Source organism: Oncorhynchus clarkii, chromosome 3, assembly GCF_045791955.1.
Source record: "Oncorhynchus clarkii lewisi isolate Uvic-CL-2024 chromosome 3, UVic_Ocla_1.0, whole genome shotgun sequence".
NCBI lineage: Eukaryota > Metazoa > Chordata > Actinopteri > Salmoniformes > Salmonidae > Oncorhynchus > Oncorhynchus clarkii.
The window spans coordinates 18,522,067-18,549,433 of record NC_092149.1 but is presented as its reverse complement, the minus strand read 5'-3'; the positions used below and the strand labels follow the sequence as shown (position 1 = coordinate 18,549,433).

Below are 27,367 nucleotides of genomic sequence, written 5' to 3'. Positions count from 1 at the left end.
CTGGAAGTAATCATTGCTTAGACATGATTTGGCAAGTCATGTATTTAGAAATTATTACAGGGGGGATATGGTTAATTTTTATCAAAGGTTAGAATTCACTTTAAATCCTTTACCTTTAATGTCAAATTCTGCATGCTGATTTGAAATCAAAATTATTTAATTTATGTAGAATGTAAGAGGTCTCAATTTCTTTCTGAATGTACCCCAGTCTGGCTTAGTAAACGATTTGAAGCACTAGAGATATTTTTCCATATAACATTCCATATAGTTAGTTAACTGTCTTAATATCAATACTTATACCAATGTAATTTTCCTTGTCAGAATGCCAAAGAGAAAGAGGGCCCCAACTTTTGATGACATTGCCTCAGTTGTTGAAAGGCTAGGCCTCTCACCAGAGGAAGTTACAGCAGCTAGCTACCATCAGGAAAATGGATTATTTTCTTTGATAGTCATTGAACTGGAAAGGTCTAACACCTTCAGCTATCGCCGTCAACTCTATGATGTATGGAGTAAGGGAAGGATGGCCAATGCACAACCCCACTCGGTCTCCCAGATTGCCCCATCACCACCCCAGGTCCTCCAATCACTACCACAACAAGTATACACCACACGCCTGCTGCCTTTAACACCAGCACAAGCAGCTGAAATGATTGAAACGGTTGATCCCACTAAGGTATCCCACCTTCCACCACTCCACCCCAAGCCTGGAGATATTTTTCTGTTTGCAGGTAGTTCCTTGTCATGTGAGGACTGGAAAGCGGACCAAAAAAGATGGATTCAGAAGGGATCCCACAGCCTTCCTCGCCGTTCACCAAAACTAAGGGTGCGGTACTATGCAGGAAAGGAAGAACCAGGGTTTCAAAAAAGGGAGTATGAGTTGCTTCACCAGCCTGATACTCCTGTGCTAATTCACTACTTTGGTGAGGAGGCACACTCCAATGTCCCCCACCCCCACGGCAACAGCCAACAGCAGCAAGCAAGGGATTTCATCCGATCGGCTACCTCAATCATAGATGAAATGTCCCGGCGAAAGGCTGAAACACCTGGCAAAGTATACTCAGACATGACCAATAACCCACCACCACCCCCAAATGCATCATTCATGCCAGTTTACCAACCTCGCAACTTGGCACAAGTAAAGAACACAATTCGTCGAGCAAGGGACGTCACTGTTTTGGACCGGGACGAGTTGGTGGCAACACATATGATGGGTGACATTCTCCCCGGATTTGTCACCCATATGGAGACTCGACCCGCAACCCTTCTGGTAGTGGCAGCACCAGAAATGGTTGAAGAGGCCAAGGCAGTTATTAAAAGCAAACACCAAGGTGCACACATTTTTCACTATGACACTACGTTTGACCTCGGCAATTTTTATGTTTCACCCCTTGCTTTCCGTCATGTTGCATTTCAAGAGGCACCTGTCCTTCCCGTGGCATTCCTCATTCACACCACCAGGCACATGGAAAATCACAAACAGTTCTTTCGCACCATCCTTTCATTCCTTCCCCAACTATCAACAGCAATCTTCTGCACAGACCGTGAGGCGGCTATTGAAAATCAAATCAAATCAAATCAAATTTTTATTTGTCACATACACATGGTTAGCAGATGTTAATGCGAGTGTAGCGAAATGCTTGTGCTTCTAGTTCCGACAATGCAGTAATAACAAGTAATCTAACTAACAATTCCAAACTACTGTCTTGTACACAGTGTAAGGGGATAAAGAATATGTACATAAGGATATATGAATGAGTGATGGTACAGAGCAGCATAGGCAAGATACAGTAGATGGTATCGGGTACAGTATGTACAAATGAGATGAGTATGTAAACAAAGTGGCATAGTATAGTATAAAGTGGCTAGTGATACATGTATTACATAAGGATACCGTCGATGATATAGAGTACAGTATATACGTATGCGTATGAGATGAATAATGTAGGGTAAGTAACATTTATATAAGGTAGCATTGTTTAAAGTGGCTAGTGATATATTTACATCATTTCCCATCAATTCCCATTATTAAAGTGGCTGGAGTTGAGTCAGTGTCAGTGTGTTGGCAGCAGCCACTCAGTGTTAGTGGTGGCTGTTTAACAGTCTGATGGCCTTGAGATAGAAGCTGTTTTTCAGTCTCTCGGTCCCAGCTTTGATGCACCTGTACTGACCTCGCCTTCTGGATGATAGCGGGGTGAACAGGCAGTGGCTCGGGTGGTTGATGTCCTTGATGATCTTTATGGCCTTCCTGTGACATCGGGTGGTGTAGGTGTCCTGGAGGGCAGGTAGTTTGCCCCCGGTGATTTTGAGGGAGCAATCCAGTCTGTGCTGCCACAAGCCAGGATTGTCAATTGCTGGAACCACATCTCCAACAATGTGAAGCACAAGATGGGGTCAGAGGGTGCCGAAGCTGTGGCCGATTACCAGCAGGCCATCAAAGAGCTCTTGGCAACGAAATCAAGGAGTGACTACGAATGCACCCTGGCGAGGGTGTGTCTTCACTGGAGCCCTGATTTCAAGGCTTATTTCCATCAGTCGCTCTCTGATGCCATGGACAAGAGTGCACAATACGTGCTCAACAGCTTGGGCATCCAGTCAGATGGAATAACCAACAACTGCTCAGAGAGCTTCAATGCTGTCCTCAAGGCATTAGTTGGATGGAAGAAGGTCAGAGTAGATAAATTGGTTTATCTACTCTACCAACTCCAAACCAATGCCTTGAGGGAGGTGCTGCGGGGCTACTGTAATCTAGGGAATTTCCACCTGACCCCTGAGTGCCATGAGCAATTTTCCAGGCGAATGCCCACCACCAGTTTCCCCTACCACATGTCAGAGGAAGACATGGTGTCTTTTGCTGAAGGCATTCAGTCCTGTGTGGCACAAGAAGAGGTTGTCATGGCAGAAACTGGAGCGGAGGCCTTAGCCAGGATGATTGTGGCAAAAGGACGGATCCTCCTGGTGCCAAGCACCAAATCGTTCCTCTACCAGGGCTTCTCAGACAAGCAGCATGTGGTTACTCTGTTGCCAACGGAGACGTGTTCCTGCTCTGCATCTGACAGTGCCCAGAGGTGTGTCCACCGACTGGCAGCTGTACTGGCCATTGGCGGAAGTGTGGACAGTCCTATGCCAATAAAGCTGAGGACAAGGCATCTGGCCGCAAAACGCTCTGGCCATAAGTGTGCCACCAAGGAGCATGTCCAGACGGGCACCAAACAACAGGAAGAGCAATCGACCGTTCATCAACAGGTCGGTCTTATGTGTTGCTATTTAGTTACATTTCTTATTTGGGTATGTTAAAATGGTAAGCATTTTTACGAAGCCATGTGATCCTCATGGGTTTAATGTATATACGTGAAGACAAAATGCTGATCTGTCCCAAACTGAACTGTAACCATTATTCAATAGGGTGACCAATTCCAACAGTCTCTGTCTGAGAAACACCCCAGCAGGGATGATGAATTGGAGAATAGAGTAAGTGGAATGTGTCTGTTTTTGTTATATTCTGCATGTTTACCTACTGCATGTTGATCGCATCTGTACACTCAGGCAGTTTGGACCCCATTTTTGATGGCCAAAATTTGTTTGTGTAGGTGAAGCAACTGTGGGCAATGTCTTCGGATGGAGTGGACAGGGCAACCGCACGATTTTTGTTGGAGGGATCCGCTGCCATCCTGCACCTCCATGACTTCCTTACATTGAAGCCCAATGAGTGGCTTAGTGGGGAGGTATGTTAAGCTCCCCCACATGTTATGGTTGAATTGTATGAAATTTCCATGCGTGCAGTTGGTATAAAGTACAATTAGAGTTGTTGACTGAGGTGACTATTGCCTGAGCATCATGTGAACTTTGACCAACCATATGCCATTCTGCTTTAGGTAATTGACTTCTACCTCCAACTGAAGAGGGTTGACATTCAAGTGGAGAAGGATGTTTTTATTGTGGATCACTTTGTGGCAGGGATTATCCTGCATGGGGATAAGGTGGCGATGCGCAAGAACACCTTGTCAAAGGTAAAGGCATGTCCGCAGAGTTATTTTTTTGTCATGTTTCTAAATAAGAGGCTAGACGGGTCAATGTAGGTAGAGCTGCCACCTTCCTGACAAAAGATTGCCTGGCACACCGTATAGATGCATCTTCACTCCTATTCCTGTAGACCAATCTGGAGCAGCACAGTTGCTTGATTGGCGTTTGCAACGTGGGAAACTACCACTGGATACTCTTGGTAAGCTCTACAAGATTTACCATTTTAGTGAGAGATTAGACAGTACTATTCTTGAATATGTTATGTTTGAGGCCATTTTGATATACTGACTTGGAATTACCACTTGTGTTTGTTTAGTATGTCAATCGCAGGACCCACTCTGCCATTGTCCTGGACCCTACTGGTTCCCCTAACACAGAGAGCCATATGAGCGAGAACCTGGTGAAGCACATCAGGTATGGTCAATCCAGGGGTGTAAAAATAGTTTTTAGGGGTATCTGTACCTTACATTGGTATATACATTTTTTTTTACCACTATTACTTTACTACATTCCTAAAGATATGTCGTTTTTACTCCATATACATTTTCCCTGACACCAAAACCGTTACATTTTGAATGCTGAGCAGGACAGAAATTGTCCCATTCAAACTACTGCCTCTGATCTGGCGGACTCACTACACACGTTTTGTTTGTAAATTATGTCTGAGTGTTGGCGTGTGCTTCTTGCACTGTAAATTCTAAAAAACTAGAATCTTGCCTTCTGGTTTGCTGACATAAGTTATACATAAGTTATACTTAAACTATACTACCGTTCCAAAGTTTGGGGTCACTATAAAATGTCATTGTTTTTGAAAGAAAATATTTTGACATAAAATAACATCAAATTTATCAAACACATTGTTAATGTTGGAAATAACTTTTGTTGCTGGAGACAGCAGATTTTGTATGGAATATCTACACAGGCGTACAGAGGCTCTTTATCAGCAACCTTCACTACTGTGTTCCAATGTCACGTTGTGTTAGCTCATCCAAGTTTATCATTTTAAAAGGCTAATTGATAATTAGAAAACCCTTTTGGAATTATGTTAGCACAACTGAAAACTGTTGTTCTGATTAAAGAAGCAATAAAACTGTCCTCCTTTAGACTAGTTGAGTATCTGGAGCATCAGCCTTTGTGGGTTCGATTACAGGTACAAAAAGGCCAGAAAAAAAGCACTTTCTACAGAAAGTCATCAGTCTATGAGAAATGAAGGCTATTCCATCGAACAAATTGACAAACTTAAGATCTCGTCCAACGCTGTGTACTACTCCCTTCACAAAACAGCGCAAACGGTCTCTAACCAGAATAGAAGAGGAGTGGGAGGCGCACAACTGAGCAAGAGGACAAGTACATTGTTTGTCAAACTAGACGCCTCAAGTCCTCAACTGGCAACTACATTAAATAATAGCCGCAAAACACCAGTCTCAACATCAACAGTGAAGAGGTGACTCCGGGATGCTGGCCTTCTAGGCAGAGTTGCAAAGAAAAAGCCATATCTCAGACTGGCCAATAAAAATAAAAGATTAAGATGGGGAAAATAACAGACACTGGACAGAGATGGCTTTTTTTTAAACTCTGCCTAGAAGGTCAGCATCCTGGAGACAAGTGATTGGTTTCCCATGACTTAGGCCATCCCTTTACATGGTTAGCAAATTTTTTTTAATGTTTTTTTTTATTTCACCTTTTATTAACCGGGTATGCTAGCTGAGAAGTTCTCATTTGCAACTGCGACCTGACCAAGAAATCAAAGCAGTTCCACACATACAACAACAGAGTTACACATGGAATAAACAAACATACAGTACAAAAAGTCTATATACAGCATGTGCAAATGAGGTAGGATAAGGGAGGTAAGGCAATAAATAGGCCATGGTGACGAAGTAATTACAATATAGCAATTAAACACTGGAATGGTAGATGTGCAGAAGATGAATGTGCAAGTAGAGACACTGGTGCTTAAAGTTAGAGGGATAGAGGGAGATATGAGTCTCCAGCTTCAGTGATTTATTTTTTGCAGTTCGTTCCAGTCATTGGCAGCAGATAACTGGAAGGAAATGCGGCCAAAGGAATAATTGGCTTTGGGAGTCACTAGTAAGATTTACCTGCTGGAGTGCGTGCTGTGGGTGCTGCTATGGTTACCAGTGAGCTGAGATGAGGCGGGGCTTTACCTAGCAGAGACTTTTAGATGACCTGGAGCCAGTGGGTTTGGCAACGAGTATGAAGCGAGGGCCAGCCAACAAGGGTATACAGGTCACAGTGGTGGGTGATATATGGGGCTTTGGTGACAAAACAGATGGCACTGTGATAGACTGCATCCAATTTGTGGAGTAGAGGGTTGGAGACTATTTTGTAAATGACATCGCTGAAGTCGAGGATCGGTAGGATGGTCAGTTTTACGAGGGTATGTTGGCAGCATGAGGGAAGGATGCAATGTTCACATATGGAAGCAATGTTTCCTTCTTACCTCCTTTTTGCCATATTCCTTGCTGATATTCTGCATTGCAACGGGGACATGTGAAAGACAAGCCTGACTTCTCCCCTCTCTGGGCCAAAGGTGACTGAGGAGCTGCAGTGCAGCTGCCAACACCAGATTCGGAAAGGAGATATTCTAATGATGAGTTCAATAGTTCAATTATATAAGCATGTTCTGCAGATAAGGCATCTTAATGATCTATGTTACTTAGCTAATTCTGATTTCTCCACCCCAGTACTATTCCACAACTGAGTACATCTATTGTATGGTCAGGCAAAAATTGTTGGACCATTTATCCAATATCCGGCATACAAGTTAAGTTGAGTTGTCAATATTGAGGCTACTTTTACATTTATGGTCCGGTTGCATATTGACTTAATTAGCCTATGTGTTCATGTTATGAATGTTGTATGCTATGAAGAGAATTATAAAGCATTATTGATTTCAGTTAAGCCATCCCATTTTCATTCATGAGCAGCCATTCATGTGTTATGCAGGTGTATGAATGTTTTCCTCCCCAAACAGAGACTGGTTTGATGAACGAACCCGCAGAACTGGGACAGAATCTGTTTTCAGCAATGTTCCCTGGCAGGCGTCGACAATACCGCACACCAAGCAAAGCGACAGCTACAATTGTGGAGTTTATGTGTTGCTGGTGAGTTCGTATGCTAAATAGGTCCCAGGATAAATCAGTAGGGAAATCTGTTATGTTAGAAAACTGTGCGTAACCCTTAATGGTAGGCCACCCAAAAGTGAGTCAAAAGCAAATGCACCCACATTAAGAGATCTTTGAGGGTTTAGCCAAAGTCATTCCATTGAAAGGATTAGATTAGCATAACAAATTAGTATACATTGCACACCTGTCATGTGCACGCCTAAGAAAATGTTTAGAAACAATTTTCTTCTGTTGCTAACCGATGTGCTATGGTGTCCACTAATGAATATGACCCAGGTCAATAGAGAACTTGGTTGCTATGTGATAAACTCTAAATTAAATGTTGGTGTAATATCATCAAATCAGTGGAGCTTCAACATCACCAGTGTGCTGCCTTGTTTTCATGATTGCAGCCAAGCAACAAAGGTTTTCCAAAGTAAGATTATCACAATGAATAAGATGATTATTGTTAGGATGACAAGGCAGTTGGAGGCCTGCTTTCACACGATCTTATATTTCCCAATGGCCCTATAGATAGTAGACATATTTATCCCATTGTCTGTCCTTTATGTACTACCTAGATGGCCAGAGAGTTAATGCAGAGGGAGAAGGCACTAAGTGACCCAACTGTCCCAATGCATGTTAACATCGGTGGTGCCAGAATGGAGGTGGCCAAAGAGATCCTGGACAAAGGTGAGATTGTCTATCCCTTTTTTTCAATCTGACAATGTAACGCTGAAGACTTGTAGCCTCGTCTACATCATACACTGCTCTTTGTGTCATTACCGTGTGAAATAAGGTGATACAGGCCAGCAGCCCAAGCCCAAGTCAATGCTGCATTATCTCATTTACTGTTGCTACATTGTCCTGACCCCACTTTAATAGACTATTAATAATGTTCGATAGCACTATTGTTTTACCTTACATGTTTGAACTTGGCAACATTTAGTTGTAGTTTCAGCCTACATGGATGTCAAAGTAGCTGACCGACCACATTATAATTCCTCAGTAGCCTATAACCTAACATAACCTCCCCATGTTTGATTGTAGGGAGGTTGTTATTTTCTTCTAATTCATTTGGTTGTTGGTAAACAAAGACCCCACTGCTGAAAGGCGCAAAGCCCGACAACTTCTCAAATCCACCTAAACATTTTTGTATTTTGTAGAAGAAATTACAAATTTATTTAAGAAAATTGTGAAGGTGACCATATATTTGCCAATAACTGTATATAGTTTTTCATCCTAAGGCATTATGTGATATAGCTGACATGCTTCCTTTATTCTTTCAGAACTTAACAGGAAACTCTACTGCAGTTTCTGTGCAACAGATGAGGGGGGAGACTGGGTGAGTTTGCATTGCAACTCCTCACACAGTTGACATGACAATTCTCTAAGAACTTTTACCTTTCAATGTTTGAAGGGCCCAAAACATTTCCATTGCACTATGAACAATGGCCATAGGCAATTGCTGTGGTCTTTCTATTACTGTGGTCTAAGGGGGTGTTGAGTTTGGTAGTAAATATATGTTCATAACCTTAAAGGGATGGATAAGTCATTTTACTAATTTAAATGTTTTCTTACATTTAAAGCAGGTAGTGACTTCAATCTTCAGTTTTTTTAACAAGCCACTGCCAACAAAGGCTAATTGTAATTTCCCCTCTTCGCCACATTCATGGCTACATCATCTCTTGAATGGATTGTGGGTCAATGATTTAATCTAAAATGAAATGGCAGTGGCTAGTTAAACAAACCAAATTGTGGATTGCTGAGCTATCCTTTCAGCTGTGACATCATATAATGGAATCAATGGCCTGATTGACATGTACTTTCACAGATGGAGTGCTCCACATGCTCCAGTTGGTACCACACCACCTGTGCTGGGGTATCCATCAGCATTTACCATCAACACATGGAGAATCCTGCCTTACAATGGATGTGCCCACCCTGCCACAATTGAAAACCTGCACACCAAGGCTACTATTGGGTTGATACTGTGTCAAATCTATAATGTCCAGAGGTGTAAAAGATTTACAACTACAGCAGATTTTAGGGATGTCCCCGACGGGAAATAAAATCTGGGTTGACTTAGTCTTCCTGTTCTTTCCACCAATCGATTGGTCTAAATGTTAAAATGTATTTTTCCATTTATAGACAGACACGCCAGACACGCTTTATAGATTTATAAAGCCAGGTCGAGCAGTTGCCATACAGGGCAGTGATGCAACCCGTCAGGATGCTGACGATGGTAAGGCTGTAAATCCTTTTGAGGATCTGAGTACCCATGCTAAATCTTTTCAGTCTCCTGAGTGGGAATATGTTTTGTCGCACTCTCCACGACTGTCTTGGTGTGTTTGGACCATTCTAGTTTGTTGGTGATGTGGACACCAAAGAACTTGAAGCTCTCAACCTGCTCCACTACAGCCCCATCGATGAGAATGGGTGCATGCTCGGTCATCCTTTTCCTGTAGACAACAATCATCTCCTTTGTCTTGCTCATGTTGAGGGAGACGTTGTCTTCGCCCCACACGGTCAGGTCTCTGACCTCCTCCCTATAGGCTGTCTCATCATTGTCGGTGATCAGGCCTACCACTGTTGTCATCAGCAAACTTGATGGTGTTGGAGTCGTGCCTGGCTGTGCAGTCATGAGTGAACAGAGTACAGGAGGGGACTGAACATGCACCCTTGAGGGGACCCAGTGTTAAAGATCAGTGTGGCGGATGTGTTGTTACCTACCGTCCCCACCTGGGGGCTGCCCGTCAGGAAGTCCAGGATCCAGTTACAGAGTCTCATCTGTGGATCTGTTGGGGCAGTATGTAAATTGGAGTGGGTGTAGGGTTTCTGGGATAATGGTGTTAATAATGTGAGCCATGACAAGCCTTTCAAAGCATTCCATGGCTACAGACGTGAGCGCTACGGGTGGGTAGTCATTTAGGCAGGTTACCTTAGTGTTTTTGGGCACAGGGACTATGGTTGTCTGCTTGAAACATGTTGATATTATAGACAGGAAGAGGTTGACAGGAAGAGGTTGTAAATGTCAGTGAAGACACTTGCCATTTGGTAAGCGCATGCTCAGAGTAAACGTCCTGGTAATCCGTCTGGACCTGCGGACTTGTGAATGTTGACCTGTTTAAAGGTCTTACTAACATCGGCTGCAGAGAGCGTGATCACACAGTCGTCCGGAACAGCTGATCCTCTCATGAATGTTTCAGTGTTACTTGCTTCGATGCGAGCACAAGTTATTTAGCTTGTCTGGTAGGCTTGTGTCACTGGGCAGCTCTCGGGTGTGCTTCCTTTTTGTAGTGTAATAGTTTGCAAGCCCTGCCACATCCGAAGAGCGTCAGAACTGGTGTAGTATGACTCAAAAAAAATTATAGACGAGTCACTGGTGCTTCATTTTTGCTTGTAAATAGAAAAAAAGGTTGATAGTAGTATCATCACACCCTGATCTATTTCACCTGTCTTTGTGATTTGTCTCCACACCCCTCCAGGTGTCACCCATCTTCCCCATTAGCCCCTGTGTATTTATACCTGTGTTCTCTGTTTCTGCCAGTTTGTCTTGTTTGTCAGGTCAATCAGCGTTTTGTGTCTCAGCCCCAGGCTTTTTCAAAGTCTCTTTTTCTCGACCCACTGGTGTTGACCCTTAGCATGCCCACCTGACCACTCTGCCTACCTGAACAATCTGCCTGACCACTCTGCCTACCTGAACAATCTGCCTGACCACTCTGCCTACCTGACCACTCTGCCTGACCCTGTGCCTGACCACTCTGCCTGACCCTGTGCCTGCCCACCTGAACACTCTGCCTGACCCTGTGCCTGACCACTCTGCCTGCCTCTGTGCCTGACCACTCTGCCTACCTGACCACTCTGCCTGACCCTGTGCCTGACCACTCTGCCTACCTGAACACTGCCTGACCCTGTGCCTGAACACTCTGCCTGACCACTCTGCCTGACCCTGTGCCTGAACACTCTGCCTACCTGAACACTCTGCCTGCCTCTTGCTTCCATTTTGATTTCTGATCTCTGCCTACCCTTACCCTGAACCTGCCTGCCATCTGGTACTATTGACCCACCTATGGTTGCTGACCAGCCATACCCGGGTGTTGGACATGCTGCTAGAGCAAATCTGCGGGTTCTCTGGAGGGCAGCCTGCCACGGGGGTAACCCCACCGCTCCTCAGTAACTCGACGTTTAGCAGCACCGGCCACTCTACCTTCCTGGGAACCCCAGGTTACCTACTCCAGAACGCTTTAATGGAGAGCCGAGCACCTGTCGGACATTTTTAGCCTAGTGTGCCCTCATTTTCGAGCTTCAGCCCTCCTTCCCCCCGGCTCGCTCCAAAATAGCCTACCTCATTACGTTGATGTCTGGAAGGGCTCTCACCTGGGCTACCGCTGTATGGGAACAGTAGCCAGGCATATGCGTGAGCCTGGAGGGGTTTGTGGGAGAGGTGAGGAAGGTTTTTGATGCCCCGTTCTCCAGGAGAGAAGCTGCCTGTAAGCTAATTCAGCTCCGGTAGAATGCCCGCAGGGTGGCCGAATATGCAGTGGATTTCCGCATGTTGGCAGCGAAGAGTTCATGGAACCCGGAAGCACTGTTTGACATGTTCCTGCATGGCGTCTCGGAGGAGGTAAAGGACGAGCTTGCTGCTGGGGAGTTACCCACTTGACACTTGATCTTGACTCTCTCTCATCACTTTGACAATGCGCATCGATGGGGGATTGCGGAACGTCAGATGGAGAGGAAGTTTGATTTCATTCACACCTTCAGGGATTCGACCTCGCCTCCGAGTCATCCTGGAAGTCCCTGAATATCCCGTGGCCAGCACCCGAGAGTTCCCGAACTTCCTCGATTGTCACCGACGAGGGCAAAAACCCTGTTTCCCGAGTCCATACAACTAGGCAGGGCTGGGCTGTTGCCAGTGAAACGTCAACACAGGATCCGCACAAAGAGTTGTCTATATAGAGGGCCTTTTGGTAATTTTGTGTCCTCGTATCCGGTAAAAGACCAGGCAGGGTATCTTGAGTAATCATAAATGGCTAGAATCATGCACTGACTGAGCAGAGATCTCGATCTGGCAGAGTGGAAGTGGCAGGACTGAGTATTTGTAGAGGTCTTGATTATGAAACAAGTTGTAGCTGGTAGGGATCTGACTCAGCACACCTCTCTCCAACCACACAATCATACACAGAGAGAGAGAGTGAATGGGAGAGTAACTGCAGTTCAAGAAGAAACCAGATGAACACCAGAGGGCATAGCAGGAGCAGATGTGACAGGGTCCTCATTGTCTCTGGGGTCGATGAGAGCTTTTTGAAGCCCACACTAGCTTCCGAGTTGAACATCCCTACTCAGCCACTATTTATTCCCATTGATGTTTGACCGTTGAACAGGTGCTCTGTAGGTTGGGTCATGATAACACCACTCATCAACCTACGGGTGTCAGGGAATCACAGCGATACCATTCAGTTCCTGCTTTGGGATTCTCCTGGGCCAAACGGCACAATCCACTCATCAACTGGTCTACCGGTGCTATCATGGCCTGGAGTCCGTTCTGCCATGACCATTGTCTGAATTCTGCACAACTTCCCCCGGGAAGGCTTCCTGGGTCCTTGTAGGTGGTTACGGACCTCTCCGCCATTCACGCGGAGTACCAGGATCTCTGGGAGCTTTTGAACAAGTCCCGGCCCACTTCCCTTCCGCAGCACTGCTCCTATGACTACGGGATTGACCTTCTTCCTAGCACCGCACCGGGAACGTCTGTACTCATTGTCGGGACCATAGACGAAGGCTATGAAGAACTACATTAGGGACTCTCTAGCTACAGGATTTATCCATCCCTCTCCCACTGGCGCAGGCTTGTTCTTCGTGGAGAAGAAGGACAAGACCCTGCCCCCGTGCATTGACTACAGGGGACTCAATGACATTACTGTTAAGAACCGATATCTGCCACCACTCATTTCCTCGGACTTCGAGCCTTTCCAGGTGGCAACTGTATTCTCCAAGCTGGATCTACGAAACGCCTACCACCTGGTGGGGATACGAGAGGGGGACGAGAGGGGGACAAGTGGAAGACTGCTTTCAACACGGCCAGCGCCCACTAACAATATCTGTTCATGCACTTTAGCATCACCAACTCCCCTGCTGTGGTCCACATTCTGGTGAATGATGTTATCCGTGACATGCTGAATCGGTTTGTCTTCGTCTACCTTGATAACATCCTTGTCTTCTCCCGCTCCCCCCATGAACACATGCTCCATGTCCAGCAGGATCTCCAGCGCATTCTGGAGCGATTTCCATCGCTCCACCACTCCACCAACACCTCCTGGGGTTAGCCAACTTTTATCGCCACTTTATCTGGGATTACAGCACCCTTGCCTTCCCCTGTCTGCCCTCACCTCTACCAAGGTTCAGTTCACGTGGTCCACGGCAGCTGACCGGCTATTCCGGGACCTGAAATAGCGCTTCACCACAGTTCTGATGTTGGTTGATCCGGACCCTTCCTGTTAGTTTGTGGTGAAGGAAGATGTTTCTGATGTCGGAGTGGGGACTGTTCTGTCGCAATGTTCTGCCCTGGATTGGAAGTTGCATCCCTGCGCCGCCTTCTCCCACCACCTCAACGCCACAGAGGAATTATGATGTGGGGAATCGGGAGCTTCTAGCAGAGAAGATGGCAATGGAGGCACTGGCTTAAAGAGGAGGAGCATCTGTTCATTGTGTGTACAGACAACAAAAAAATCTGTAGTAGCTCCGCTCCGCTAATCGCTTGACCTCCAGGCAAGCGAAATGGGGGCTGTTTACCCAGTTCAACTTTTCCCCCTCCTACCGGCCGGGGTCCAAGAACATCAAGCCGGATGTTTTGTCTCTCCGCTATAACCCCAAGGCTACCACCCAGAGCCCGAGACAATCCTTCCTTCCTCTTGCCTGGTGACGGCACTCAGCTGGGGTATAGGGGAACAGGTCCGGGAGGCGCAGCAGTCCTAGCCGAAACCTGGGAGGGGGTGTCAAGAACCAGATGTTCGTGTCTAACGCTGTCCAATCCGCGGTCCTGGAGTGGGCCAAATCCTCCAGTTTAGCCTGTCACCCTCACAACCCCTGGTCCAACATATCCCTGGATTTTGTCACGGGTCTCTGACCCCCCACCCTCCCGTCTGAGGGCAACACTGGTCGACCGGTTTTCCAAAGCCGCACACTTCATTCCTCTCCCCAAACTCCCCTTGGCCAAGGAGACGGCCCAGCCCATGGTGTAGCATGTCTTCCGGATTCATGGACTGCCGCTGGACCTGGTCTCCAACCGGAGGCCTCAGTTGTCATCCCGGGTCTGGAAGGCATTCTGCGCCCTCATTGTGTCGTTGGCCAGCCTGTCCTCTGGGTTCCACCCCCAGTCCAATGGCAAGTCGGAGCGAGCAAACCAGGATCAGGAGAGCCCGATTGGCCCTTACAGTAAAATGCTTACTTATGTCCCCTAACCAACTGTGCAGTTAAAACAAATACAGATAAGTATAATAGATACAAGTAATTAAAGAGCAGCATTAAAAAAATTACAATATATATACAGGGGGGTGCTGGTACAGAGTGAATGTGCGCGGTCACCAATTGAGGTAGTATGTTCATGTAGGTAGAGTTAACTAAAGTTACTATTGCTTGCCCCTGTTTGAGTATTAAACTATTGTTTATTCGACGTGGTCTGCATCTGGGTCTTACCTTCATACCTGATAATTATGGTAAGATTTGCCAAGTGTAGGGCTTTGTACGCGTCTCTGTGTGTGGAGTAAAGGTGGTCTCGAATTTGTTTAACTCTGGTTGTGCATTTAACATGCTGATAGAAATTAGGTTAAAAAAAATGCCCACACAGATGTGCCTTTGTTGCAACCAATTAAATTACTTCCTACAGCACATTTGCTACTTCTCCCTTATATTCAAAGAAAAGGTAATGTGTAAAAATATTAAGGTAACAGAAAATTTTACAAAATATCAAAGGCATATTGGATTTTTCAAACAATTTTTACTCAGTACTTTGTCAATTATATACTTTTACTTGTAGGGTATTTTTTTATATAGTCAAATCTAATTAAAGTAACAGTACCCCGATAATTTCATACTATTGCAATACTGAACTGTGTAGTATGATCTAAAATAAAGACGCGCGACCACGAGGTTCTAGCTCCAGCCTGTTTATTGCATGTCCTACATAGGTACGGATGCCCCCAAGGGACATCCTACTACAGCTGTATGGATGGGTTATGGTTAAGCTGGCATAAGCGAATGATAGTGGATTTCAGGTCACTTTTTTTCTTTTTTTTTTTTATCCAGTTATGACTGAAATGTACCTCCTAGGTTCTTAGAGAAATGCACATGCTCGTTTAATTTTGAATTTAAAAAACAACCTATTGTGTGTTTTTTTTGTGTGAAAATTGGTAGCCTGCAGGAAGCCTACATAGCTACAGTACGTATTTTCCTTTCTGCAACTTCTACAAAGAACGTTAACCATTATCTTGATGAAAAGGAATTTGGACACACAGTTGGTGTTTACCATCAGTGGCAGTAAAAAGCCTTCACTACCATAATGGTATAAAGGCATTGACTCTTGATTAATGTATTGGAAGACTGTACTAAATATCTTGGGTATGATGGGATAAGTTACACTATCCTGACTGTATTAGTCTCAACCTACCATTTCTGATTTTAACTATATGGTTAAAAAGTATATGGTTACTGTGCTTCGGAAAGTATTCAGACCCCTTGACTTGTTTGACATTTTGTTACGTTACAGCCTTCTACAATTGATTACATTGGTTTTCTCTTATCAATCTACACACAATAGCGGACAATGTCAAAGCAAAAGCAGGTTTAGTATAAGAGCACAAGGTGAGACCCAGATGAAGACATGGGAGGCAGATGGTTTGAGTCTTGATATTTATTCAACAATCCAAAAGGGCAAGAAAATGGTCGTGGACAGGCAAAATGTCAACCAGTTCAGAGTCCAGGAGGTACAGAGTGGCAGCCAGGCTCGAGGTCAGGGCAGGCAGAATGGTCAGGCAGGCGGGTACAGAGTCCAGAAAACAGGCAAGGCAAAAAAAGTGAGGACTAGCGAAAGAGAATAGAAGCAGGAGCAAGAGAAAATGCTGGTTGCCTTGAAAAGCATACAAGACAAACTGGCACAGAGACAGGGATATATACACTAGGGATAATAAGTGACACCTGGATGGGGTGGAGACAATCACGAGAAAGGTGAAACCGATCAGGGTGTGACATTTAGAAAGGAACTCCAATTTATTAAATCAAAATGTGATTACATTTACATAACTATTCAGACCCTTTACTCAATACTTTGTTGAAACAGCTTTGGCAGCTATTACAGCCTTGGGTCTGAGGCTACAAGCTTGCCACAGCTGTATTTGGGGAGTTTCTCCCATTCTTCTCTGTAGATCCTCTCAAGATCTGTGAAGTTCGATGGAGAGTTTTGCTGCACACCTATTTACAGGTCTCTCCAGAAATGTTAGATTGGATTCAAGTCAGGGTTCTGGCTGGCCCACTCAAGGAAATTCAGAGACTTGTCCTGAAGCGTTAATACAGGACTAAGATTGAATCCTACTACACCTGCTCTGATGCTTGTTGGATGTGGAAGGGCTTGGAAAATATTCATGACTACAAAGGGACACCCAGCCACAAGCTGCTCAGTGACGAAAGCCTACTAGAATTGCTAAAAAAATGCTAAAAGCATTTTATGCTCGCTTCGAGCAAAGCAACACTGAAGCATGCACAAGAGCACCAGCTGTTCCAGAAGAATGTGTGATCAGGCTCTCCATAGGCGATGTGCGCAAGACCTTTAAACAGGTAAACATTCCTAAAGCCACGGGCCAGACTGATTATCAGGCAAGTGTCTTCACTGACATTTTCAACCTCTCCCTGACCGAGATTGTAATACCTACATATTTCAAACAGACCAACATATTCCCTGTGCCGAAGAAAGCAAAGGTAACCTGCCTAAATGATTAGCGCCCCGTAGCACTCACATTGATAGCCATGAAGTCCTTTGAAAGGCTGGTAATGGCTCACATCAAGCAATCATGCCGGAAACCCTAGACCCACTCCAATTGGCATACTGCCCCAACAGATCCACAGATGATGCAATCTCTATTGCACTCCACACTACCTATTCACACCTGGAGAAAAGGATAACCTCTGTGAGAATTCTGTTTTTAAAAAATATATATATATTTGTTTATTTTACCCCTTTTTCTCCCCAATTTCGTAGTAGCTACTGTCTTGTCTCATCGCAACTCCCGTAGGGGCTCGGGAGAGAAAAGGTTGAAAGTCATGCGTCCTCTGATACACAACCCAACCTAGCCCGCACTGCTTCTTAACACAGCGCGCAGCCAACCCGAAAGCCAGCCGCACCAATGTGTCAGAGGAAACACAGTGCACCTGGCAACCTTGGTCAGCGCGCACTGCGCCCAGCCCGCCACAGGAGTCGCTGGTGTGCGATGAGACAAGGACATCCCTACCGACCAAGCCCTCCCAAACCCGGACGATTATGCGTCGCCCAACAGACGTCCCGGTCGAGGCCAGTTACGACAAAGCCTGGGCACGAACCCAGGGTCTCTGATGGCACAGCTGGCGCTGCAGTACAGCACCCTTAACCACTGCGCCACCTGGGAGGCCCAGAATGCTGTTAATTGACTATAGCTCAGCGTTCAACAGCATAGTGCCAACAATGCTGATCACTAAGCAAAGGATCCTGGTACTAAACACCTGTCTCTGCAACTGGATCCTGGACTTCCTGACGGGCAGCCCCCAGTTGGTAAGGGTAGCCAACAACACATCTGCCACGCTGATGCTTAACACTAAGGCCACTCAGAGGTGGGTGCTTAGTCCCCTCCTGTACTCCCTGTTCACCCATGACTGCATGGCAAAGCACAACTCCAACACCATTACGGTTGCTGATGACAACAGTGTTAGGCATGATCACCGACAACGATGAGACGGCCTATAGGGAGGAGGTAAGAGACCTGGCAGTGTGGTGCAAAGAGAACCTTGCCCTCAACGTGAGCAAGACAAAAGGAGCTGATTGTTGACTATAGGAGAAGGAGGGCAGAATAGAACCCCATTAACATGGACAGGTCTGAAGTGGAGAAGTTGAAAGTTTCAAGTTCCTTGATATCCATATCCCCAACGAACTATCATAGTCAAACACACCAACACAGTTGTGAAAGAGGGCATGATAACACCTTTTACCCCTCAGGAAACTGAAAACATGGGTCCCCAGATCCTCAGTTATACCGCTGCACCATCAAGAGCATCCTTACCGGTTGCATCCCCTCCCGGTATGGAAACTACTCGGCATCTGACTGTAAGGCGCTACTAAGGGTGTATCGTCGGACGGGGCCACAGTATTTAGGTTGCAATAGTTTGTGTAGGGGGGTTAGGGTCAGTCAGTTAAACCTGGAGTATTTATCCTGTCTTATCTGGTGTCCCGTGTGAATTTAAGTATGCTCCCTCTAATTCACTCTCTCCCTCTCCCTTCTATCGCGGAGGACCTGAGCCCTGGGACCATGCCTCAGGACTATCTGGCATGATCACTCCTTGCTGGCCCCAGTCCACCTGATCGTGCTGCTGCTCCAGTTTGAACTGTTCTGCCTGCAGCTATGGAACCATGACGTATTCACCGGACGTGCTACCTTGTCCCGGACCTGACATTTACTCTTGAGGTGCTGACCTGTTGCACTCTACAACCACTGTGATTATTATTTGAGCCTGCTGGTGATATGAACGTTTGGCCATGTACTGTTATCTCCAACCGGCACAGCCAGAAGAGGACTGGCCACCCCTCATAGCCTGGTTCCTCTCTAGGTTTCTTCCTAGGTTCCTGCCTTTCTAGGGAGTTTTTCCTAGCCACTGTGCATCTGCATTGCTTGCTGTTTTGGGGTTTTAGGCTGGGTTTCAACATCGGCTGATGTTGTAAAGGATTTATGAATAAAATTTGATTGCTGACGGGCGAGTACATCACTGGGTAGAAGCTTCCTACCATCGAGGACCTACTGTATATACTAGGCAGTGTCAGAGGAAGGGCCAAAAAATAGTCCAACACTCCAGTCACATTGTAAAGAAAGTAATTTCAATAGTATTGTGATATTATGTCATGGAGTAACAAACTTTAATTTGGAGAAATTACTAACCTTGTGTGCAGATGGCAACTTTGACCTGGGGGCATGCTTTGTAGACCATTCAAAAGCGTTCCGATACCTTGTCCCCAAGAAAAAACCCACGTGTTATGATAGCTTATAGGCAGTAGTAGGCAAATGAAGGGCCAAAGTTCCAATATTAAGATTTTGGAATAACATTTCTAGGGTCTATTTGTTGGTAATTGGAAATACGCCTCTTTCGAATTTCGTCCCCTGTTCCTAAACACATCCATTCTATAGTGTAGGTTTTGAAGATTCATAATCTCTGTTTGTAGTCATCAAAAGAAGATTGAGGAACGGTTGGAATGTCCTTTTAATAGAGTTGTGATAACATACTATGTCGTGGAGTAACAATATATTATCCTTGTCTGCAAAAGGCAACTTTGACCTGGGGGCATGCTTTGTAGACCATTCAAAAGCGTTCCGATACCTTGTCCCCAAGAAAAAAATCACGTGTTATGATAGCTTATAGGCAGTAGTAGGCAAATGAAGGGCCAAAGTTCCAATATTAAGATTTTGGAATAACATTTCTAGGGTCTATTTGTTGGTAATTGGAAATACGCCTCTTTCGAATTTCGTCCCCTGTTCCTAAACACATCCATTCTATAGTGTAGGTTTTGAAGATTCATAATCTATGTTTGTAGTCATCAAAAGAAGATTGAGGAACGGTTGGTGGACCCAAGAAGTACAAGCCCCCACACCATTCTATAACCTCTGAAATGTTGTCTTTGATGTGTGCATTTCAAAGTACCCCTTAACATCAATTCCCTGTCTCTCTGGTAGAGTAGTGGTGATGGTGTTTGCTCCCCAAACCAGAGTTTGAGAGTTCAAATCTGAAGAGAGCATTTTTTAGAGAGCCATTTTTGATTCTGCCTTTTGTTGGCATGAAAGAACTAACTTGAGGTTTGTTGGGGGGTAGGGGTAGTTCCCATCAAATAGAAAGACTGAAGTGACACCTTGTACAGAATGTCCTTTTAATAGAGTTGTGATAACATACTATGTCGTGGAGTAACAATATATTATCCTTGTCTGCAAAAGCCAACTTTGACCTGGGGGCATGCTTTGTAGACCATTCAAAAGCGTTCCGATACCTTGTCCCCAAGAAAAAAATCACGTGTTATGATAGCTTATAGGCAGTAGTAGGCAAATGAAGGGCCAAAGTTCCAATATTAAGATTTTGGAATAACATTTCTAGGGTCTATTTGTTGGTAATTGGAAATACGCCTCTTTCGAATTTCGTCCCCTGTTCCTAAACACATCCATTCTATAGTGTAGGTTTTGAAGATTCATAATCTATGTTTGTAGTCATCAAAAGAAGATTGAGGAACGGTTGGTGGACCCAAGAAGTACAAGCCCCCACACCATTCTATAACCTCTGAAATGTTGTCTTTGATGTGTGCATTTCAAAGTACCCCTTAACATCAATTCCCTGTCTCTCTGGTAGAGTAGTGGTGATGGTGTTTGCTCCCCAAACCAGAGTTTGAGAGTTCAAATCTGAAGAGAGCATTTTTTAGAGAGCCATTTTTGATTCTGCCTTTTGTTGGCATGAAAGAACTAACTTGAGGTTTGTTGGGGGGTAGGGGTAGTTCCCATCAAATAGAAAGACTGAAGTGACACCTTGTACAGAATGTCCTTTTAATAGAGTTGTGATAACATACTATGTCGTGGAGTAACAATATATTATCCTTGTCTGCAAAAGCCAACTTTGACCTAGGGGCATGCTTTGTAGACCATTCAAAAGCGTTCCGATACCTTGTCCCCAAGAAAAAACCCACGTGTTATGATAGCTTATAGGCAGTAGTAGGCAAATGAAGGGCCAAAGTTCCAATATTAAGATTTTGGAATAACATTTCTAGGGTCTATTTGTTGGTAATTGGAAATACGCCTCTTTCGAATTTCGTCCCCTGTTCCTAAACACATCCATTCTATAGTGTAGGTTTTGAAGATTCATAATCTCTGTTTGTAGTCATCAAAAGAAGATTGAGGAACGGTTGGTGGACCCAAGAAGTACAAGCCCCCACACCATTCTATAACCTCTGAAATGTTGTCTTTGATGTGTGCATTTCAAAGTACCCCTTAACATCAATTCCCTGTCTCTCTGGTAGAGTAGTGGTGATGGTGCTTGCTCCCCAAACCAGAGTTTGAGAGTTCAAATCTGAAGAGAGCATTTTTTAGAGAGCCATTTTTGATTCTGCCTTTTGTTGGCATGAAAGAACTAACTTGAGGTTTGTTGGGGGGTAGGGGTAGTTCCCATCAAATAGAAAGACTGAAGTGACACCTTGTACAGAATGTCCTTTTAATAGAGTTGTGATAACATACTATGTCGTGGAGTAACAATATATTATCCTTGTCTGCAAAAGCCAACTTTGACCTGGGGGCATGCTTTGTAGACCATTCAAAAGCGTTCCGATACCTTGTCCCCAAGAAAAAACCCACGTGTTATGATAGCTTATAGGCAGTAGTAGGCAAATGAAGGGCCAAAGTTCCAATATTAAGATTTTGGAATAACATTTCTAGGGTCTATTTGTTGGTAATTGGAAATACGCCTCTTTCGAATTTCGTCCCCTGTTCCTAAACACATCCATTCTATAGTGTAGGTTTTGAAGATTCATAATCTATGTTTGTAGTCATCAAAAGAAGATTGAGGAACGGTTGGTGGACCCAAGAAGTACAAGCCCCCACACCATTCTATAACCTCTGAAATGTTGTCTTTGATGTGTGCATTTCAAAGTACCCCTTAACATCAATTCCCTGTCTCTCTGGTAGAGTAGTGGTGATGGTGTTTGCTCCCCAAACCAGAGTTTGAGAGTTCAAATCTGAAGAGAGCATTTTTTAGAGAGCCATTTTTGATTCTGCCTTTTGTTGGCATGAAAGAACTAACTTGAGGTTTGTTGGGGGGTAGGGGTAGTTCCCATCAAATAGAAGGACTGAAGTGACACCTTGTATAGAATGTCCTTTTAAAGAGTTGTGGTAACGTACTATGTCGTGGAGTAACAATATATTATCCTTGTCTGCAAAAGCCAACTTTGACCTAGGGGCATGCTTTGTAGACCATTCAAAAGCGTTCCGATACCTTGTCCCCAAGAAAAAACCCACGTGTTATGATAGCTTATAGGCAGTAGTAGGCAAATGAAGGGCCAAAGTTCCAATATTAAGATTTTGGAATAACATTTCTAGGGTCTATTTGTTGGTAATTGGAAATACGCCTCTTTCGAATTTCGTCCCCTGTTCCTAAACACATCCATTCTATAGTGTAGGTTTTGAAGATTCATAATCTCTGTTTGTAGTCATCAAAAGAAGATTGAGGAACGGTTGGTGGACCCAAGAAGTACAAGCCCCCACACCATTCTCTAACCTCTGAAATGTTGTCTTTGATGTGTGCATTTTGAAGTATCCCTTAACATCGAGTGTCTGTCTCTCTGGTAGAGTAGTGGTTATGGCATTTGCTCCCCAAACCAGACTTTGAGAGTTCAAATCTTTAGAGAGCCATTTTTTTTTATGTTGCCTTTTGTTGTCATGAAAGAGCTAACTTGAGGTATGTACCCCCTAGTTCAAATCCCAGAGAAACAGTTAATGTAGCAACTTCTTTCTTGTTGCCTTTGTGGGTCTGAAAGAGCAATCCAGAGGTATGTAGGGGAAAAGGGGCTAGTTCCCATCAAAAAGCAAGAATGAAGTGACACCTTGTTTCAAATGTCATTTCAGTAGTTGTGATAGTTGTGATAGCATACTATGCTGTGGAGTAACAATACAAACATACTCTGTAAAAGCCAACTTTTACCTGGGGCCATTCTTTGTAGACCATTCAAAAGTGTTCCTAGTCTTGGTCCGCCTGAAGAAAGCCACATGTTAAGATAGTTTAAAAATAGTTGTAGATATGGTGGTGAATTCCCAAAGGAGAGGTTGTGAGTTAAATTCATTTCAAGAGCATGCCAACTTGCTTTTGTTGCCTTGACAGAACAATGTTGAGGTGGGGTTCCGGAAGGACATAGACATTAAGGGAAATTGGATAATAAAATGTTAGGGTACAGCAACTGGTGTTGAGAAGGAGTGCTGATCTACAAACAAACCCACCGCTGTCCATATAAAGTTATTCCAGAGACAACTGATTCAGAATGATCTAGGCAAAGCTGATCGTAGAAAAGTGCTCCTCTGTACGCATTTATGAAATGTCTCAGGCTAAGAATGCTGAACTGGAATCAGTACCCCCCACACCCCGTCAAAGTAATGTTATTCATTCTACTCACAAATGCTAAACAGATCCTAGTTCAGCACTCCTACTTCAAGCCACCAAGTGAATGTTGGGTATTGGGTGCTAAACTTCTTGAACAGTGGTTGAAAAAGTACCCAATTGTCATTCTTGAGTAAAAGTAAAGATATGTTAATAGAAAATGTCTCAAGTAAAAGTGAACCAGTAAAATACTAAGTAAACCTCATTGATAAAAGATACTTAAGTGTCAGTGGTAAAAGTATAAATTATTTGACCTTCCATATATTAAGCAAACCAGACAGCACAATTCTCTTGTATTTTTAATTATGAAATAGCCATGGGAACACTCAGACATAATTTACAAACGAAGCATGTGTTTAGTGAGTCCGCTAGATCAGAGGCAGTAGGGATGTTCTCTTGATAAGTGTGTGAATTGGACCATTTTCCTGTCCGGCTTAGCATTCAAATGCATAAAGTACTTTTGGGTGCCAGGGAAACTGTATGGAGTAAAAAATATATGAATTTCTTTAAAAATGTGGCGAAGTAAAATTGAATGTTGTAAAGAAACAGAGAGTAAAAGTACAGATACAAAAAAAACAGATATAAACAAAATGTAGTGGAGTAGTTTAAATACATTTTTGTTAAGTAATTTACACCACTGGACTTGAAAGGAACACCGGTACCCCATGTATATAGCCTTGCTATTTTTATTTTACTGCTGATCTTTAATTATTTGTTACTTTTATTTCTTATTTAACACATTTTTCTTACAACTAAATTGTTGGTTAAGGGCTTCATTTCAGCATTTCACTGTAAGGTAGTCACATGTAGTATTCGGCGCATGTGACAAATACAATTTGATTTGTTACACATGAAAAACATGTTGTGAACCAGGTGTGACATTATTGAAGCTGTGCTGACACCTAGTGGACATCAAGAAGACCTACACTACACACATACACATATATATATATATATATATATACACACACTTTAACCTTAACACAGATGGGATGCTTTACATAAGTTGCTATTTTTTATTAGACACTAATATATATGTCCAATAAACAGACGTTCAAAAGTCGGAATGTAAAACACAAACAACTGGAAAGTCATTCAAAAGCAGGTGTGGTGAATCAAGCATCTTGGGGTTACCTGAAATAGGTCAAAGTATATATTTTACATGTTCTAATTTATTTTATCTATATTTAACTAGGCAAGATGAACTCAAAAACATCGACATAGACACAAGTTACCTGCTATATTTGGGGAAAAGGATTAACACAGAGAGAACTTGGCAAAATACAATGCATGCTTCTGTAGTACGAGTAGGTATATACAGTATCATCGGTAACAATTGTGTACAAGCCACCTAGCTAATAAAACACTGGGGCTTGCGGTCATTAGTTACATTTCAACCACAGCGATTCCCCAATTGAGGCGCATCAGAGTTCACCCGCAAATGCAGGAACACCGGAAATAATAACTAAACCAACGAATGAGAAATGGTGGAGGCTACTAGAACGAAGAGACATTTTTTCCGAATAAACGTGGTGAGTGAAAAACGTAGTTACATAGCTCACTCCCTACCCGGTATCTCATTCTACTGTTATACGACTCTGTATGCGTTGCTTGTTGGCAACCTTGTTATTTACGAAGTTTTTGGAACGGATTCCTGTTGGAACGTTCCACAAATTATACCCACCCGTCATGCGGCGATACAAAGGCCGCTTGTGTGTAGTGCTGAGCGTTGCAAATGTTTTAAATCCACGCAATATAGGCCATTTGTATACCTTTCATCAATGCCGTTTCTGAGCTGTCCAGTAGCCTAGCAGCAAGACATCCGAACAATTAAAGATGCTGGATGGACACCAGTTAGTTGTGAGCAATAACGTTCCTCATCATTATTTGGCTTGTTTAGTCGGCCCATCATTTGCGTAGCATTAAAGTACCCCTGGTTGTAGGCTTGTTGGTTTTCTGTTCTAGCGCAATGTAAAATACCATTCTTGTAGCCTATTACCCACCCCTCTTTGAGTACATCTTTTTCATACAAATATCGTGTCTATTCATTTGCCTGCTAGCTGTCGATTAATGCAGCAGCATGTAATGATTCCCATGGAATCAGACCCAATAGGCTTAGCTTGGGGTGGCCCTTTTTTAAGGGCGTATACTCGCTTAGATTAAGAGTCGGTTGCTTTACATGCACACATAATGTTTCGGTGTCTTTTATTTATTATTTTTTTCATAAATACTTTTGAACGTCTCTTTTGGCCAGTGTTTTAGTGTGTAGTGTGTGATTCACTGTTTTCCACACCATTGTGTTTAACCCTAATGCAGATTTATTGTGTGTGTGTGTTGTTGAACTTCTCAGTCTTCTGCAGGGAATTCGTTTTACAGACATGGTTGAACCTCCAGTCGTGGCAGGAACCAAGTTGGTCATGGAGCGCTTGACACTGCCAGTTGAGACAGTTGAACAAACAGTAGAAGTTGAGGAACAACCAATACTTACAGGTGAACAATACATGGAAACGGATGAACAATACATGGAAACTTATGAACAACCAATGGAGACCGGGTTACAACCAGTGGCAACTGAAGAACAACCAATGAGTGAACTGCTACTTGTCACAGAAGAGGCTTCTGAGTGTGTCTCAGACCCCACTGCTTCTACGGAGATAATTCTTGAACTATCCGCTGTTCCTCTAGAGTCTGCTGCTCCTGAAGAGTGGGAACTGGGCCAACCTGAGGATGCACAGAAGGAGACCCATGTGGATGACGTGGCCGCTAGTGACAGAAAAAATATTCCCCCCAAGAAGAACAGAATGGAGCCACTCAAGATGGACATGTCCAGGCCACCAAAAATGGTGACGCCGCTCACATGTGAGTATTGAACTTCTTCTCTGATAGTCTGACATGACTGGTTACCATGTAATACATTTTTGTATTTATCTTTCAAGGCTTTAGTATTGCAGACATCTCATAATTTCCCCTGTAGTGTTTTTAGGCTATTTATTTGTAGTTCTTTCATAAGCAGTTTTAAGCTATTACGACAGTTCATTCATTTTTTTTTGCTCTTATAGTAACCTCCATTGTGTGTTAATATAGGTTTGAAGCTGGGATACAAGTGTTCTGTCCTCTAATCCCTTCTCCCTCCCCCCAGCTTCCCAGATCTCTCTGCAGTGCCTGGAGTGTCACATCATCTTCAGCGACCACAAGAGCAAAGAGCGCCACCTCAAGCAGAGTCACCCGGCAGAATATGAGCAATGCATGCTGGGGGATGCCCTGTTTGCCTGCTACGTCTGTGACCGCCAATTCACTAACTCCAGTGACCTCATGCTTCATCAGCGTGCACACACGGAAAAGACACCCTTCAAGTGCCCCATCTGTGGTGAGGCCTTCAGCCGTTCCTCTGAGCTCACCCTCCATAAGAAGCTTCACTTCGGCCTGTACGGATACACCTGCGCAGACTGTGGAAAACCCTGCAAGACACTCACCTTACTGAAGTATCACCGCCGCACACACACAGGGGAGAGGCCCTATGCGTGTAAGGAGTGTGGCAAGAGGTTTAGCATGTCCAAGGCCCTCCAGAAACACGCACTAGCGCATTCGCTGGAAGGAATGAAAGAAGTTGGAGGGATCACACCACCAATGAAGGCACAGCTAAAGAATAATAGTGGTGAGTACTGAAAAACATGTTTGTTTTCATGCCATACAACTACTGTGCTATAATGGGATGTGCAGTGAAATGCTAGTGATATACAGTGATTAAGCTAGTGATATACACTATACAGTGATTAAGCTAGTGATGTACAGTGATTAAGCTAGTGATGTAC

The 27,367-nt window shown here is 44.0% G+C and overlaps 1 protein-coding gene across 2 annotated transcripts in view; it reads left to right on the top strand.

Moving 5' to 3' along the window:
* LOC139390021 (uncharacterized) overlaps positions 1 to 27,367 on the top strand; it is a 41,708-nt gene that overhangs the window by 7,102 nt on the left and 7,239 nt on the right. The window contains exons 2-3 of one of the 2 annotated variants that reach the window (XM_071137130.1): positions 25,906 to 26,414; positions 26,695 to 27,210. In XM_071137130.1, coding sequence (XP_070993231.1) covers positions 25,934 to 26,414; positions 26,695 to 27,210 — 997 coding nt within the window. In that variant the 5' untranslated portion in view covers positions 25,906 to 25,933. The remainder of the gene's footprint in view (positions 1 to 25,905; positions 26,415 to 26,694; positions 27,211 to 27,367) is intronic. The other variant, XM_071137139.1, reaches the window with a different exon arrangement.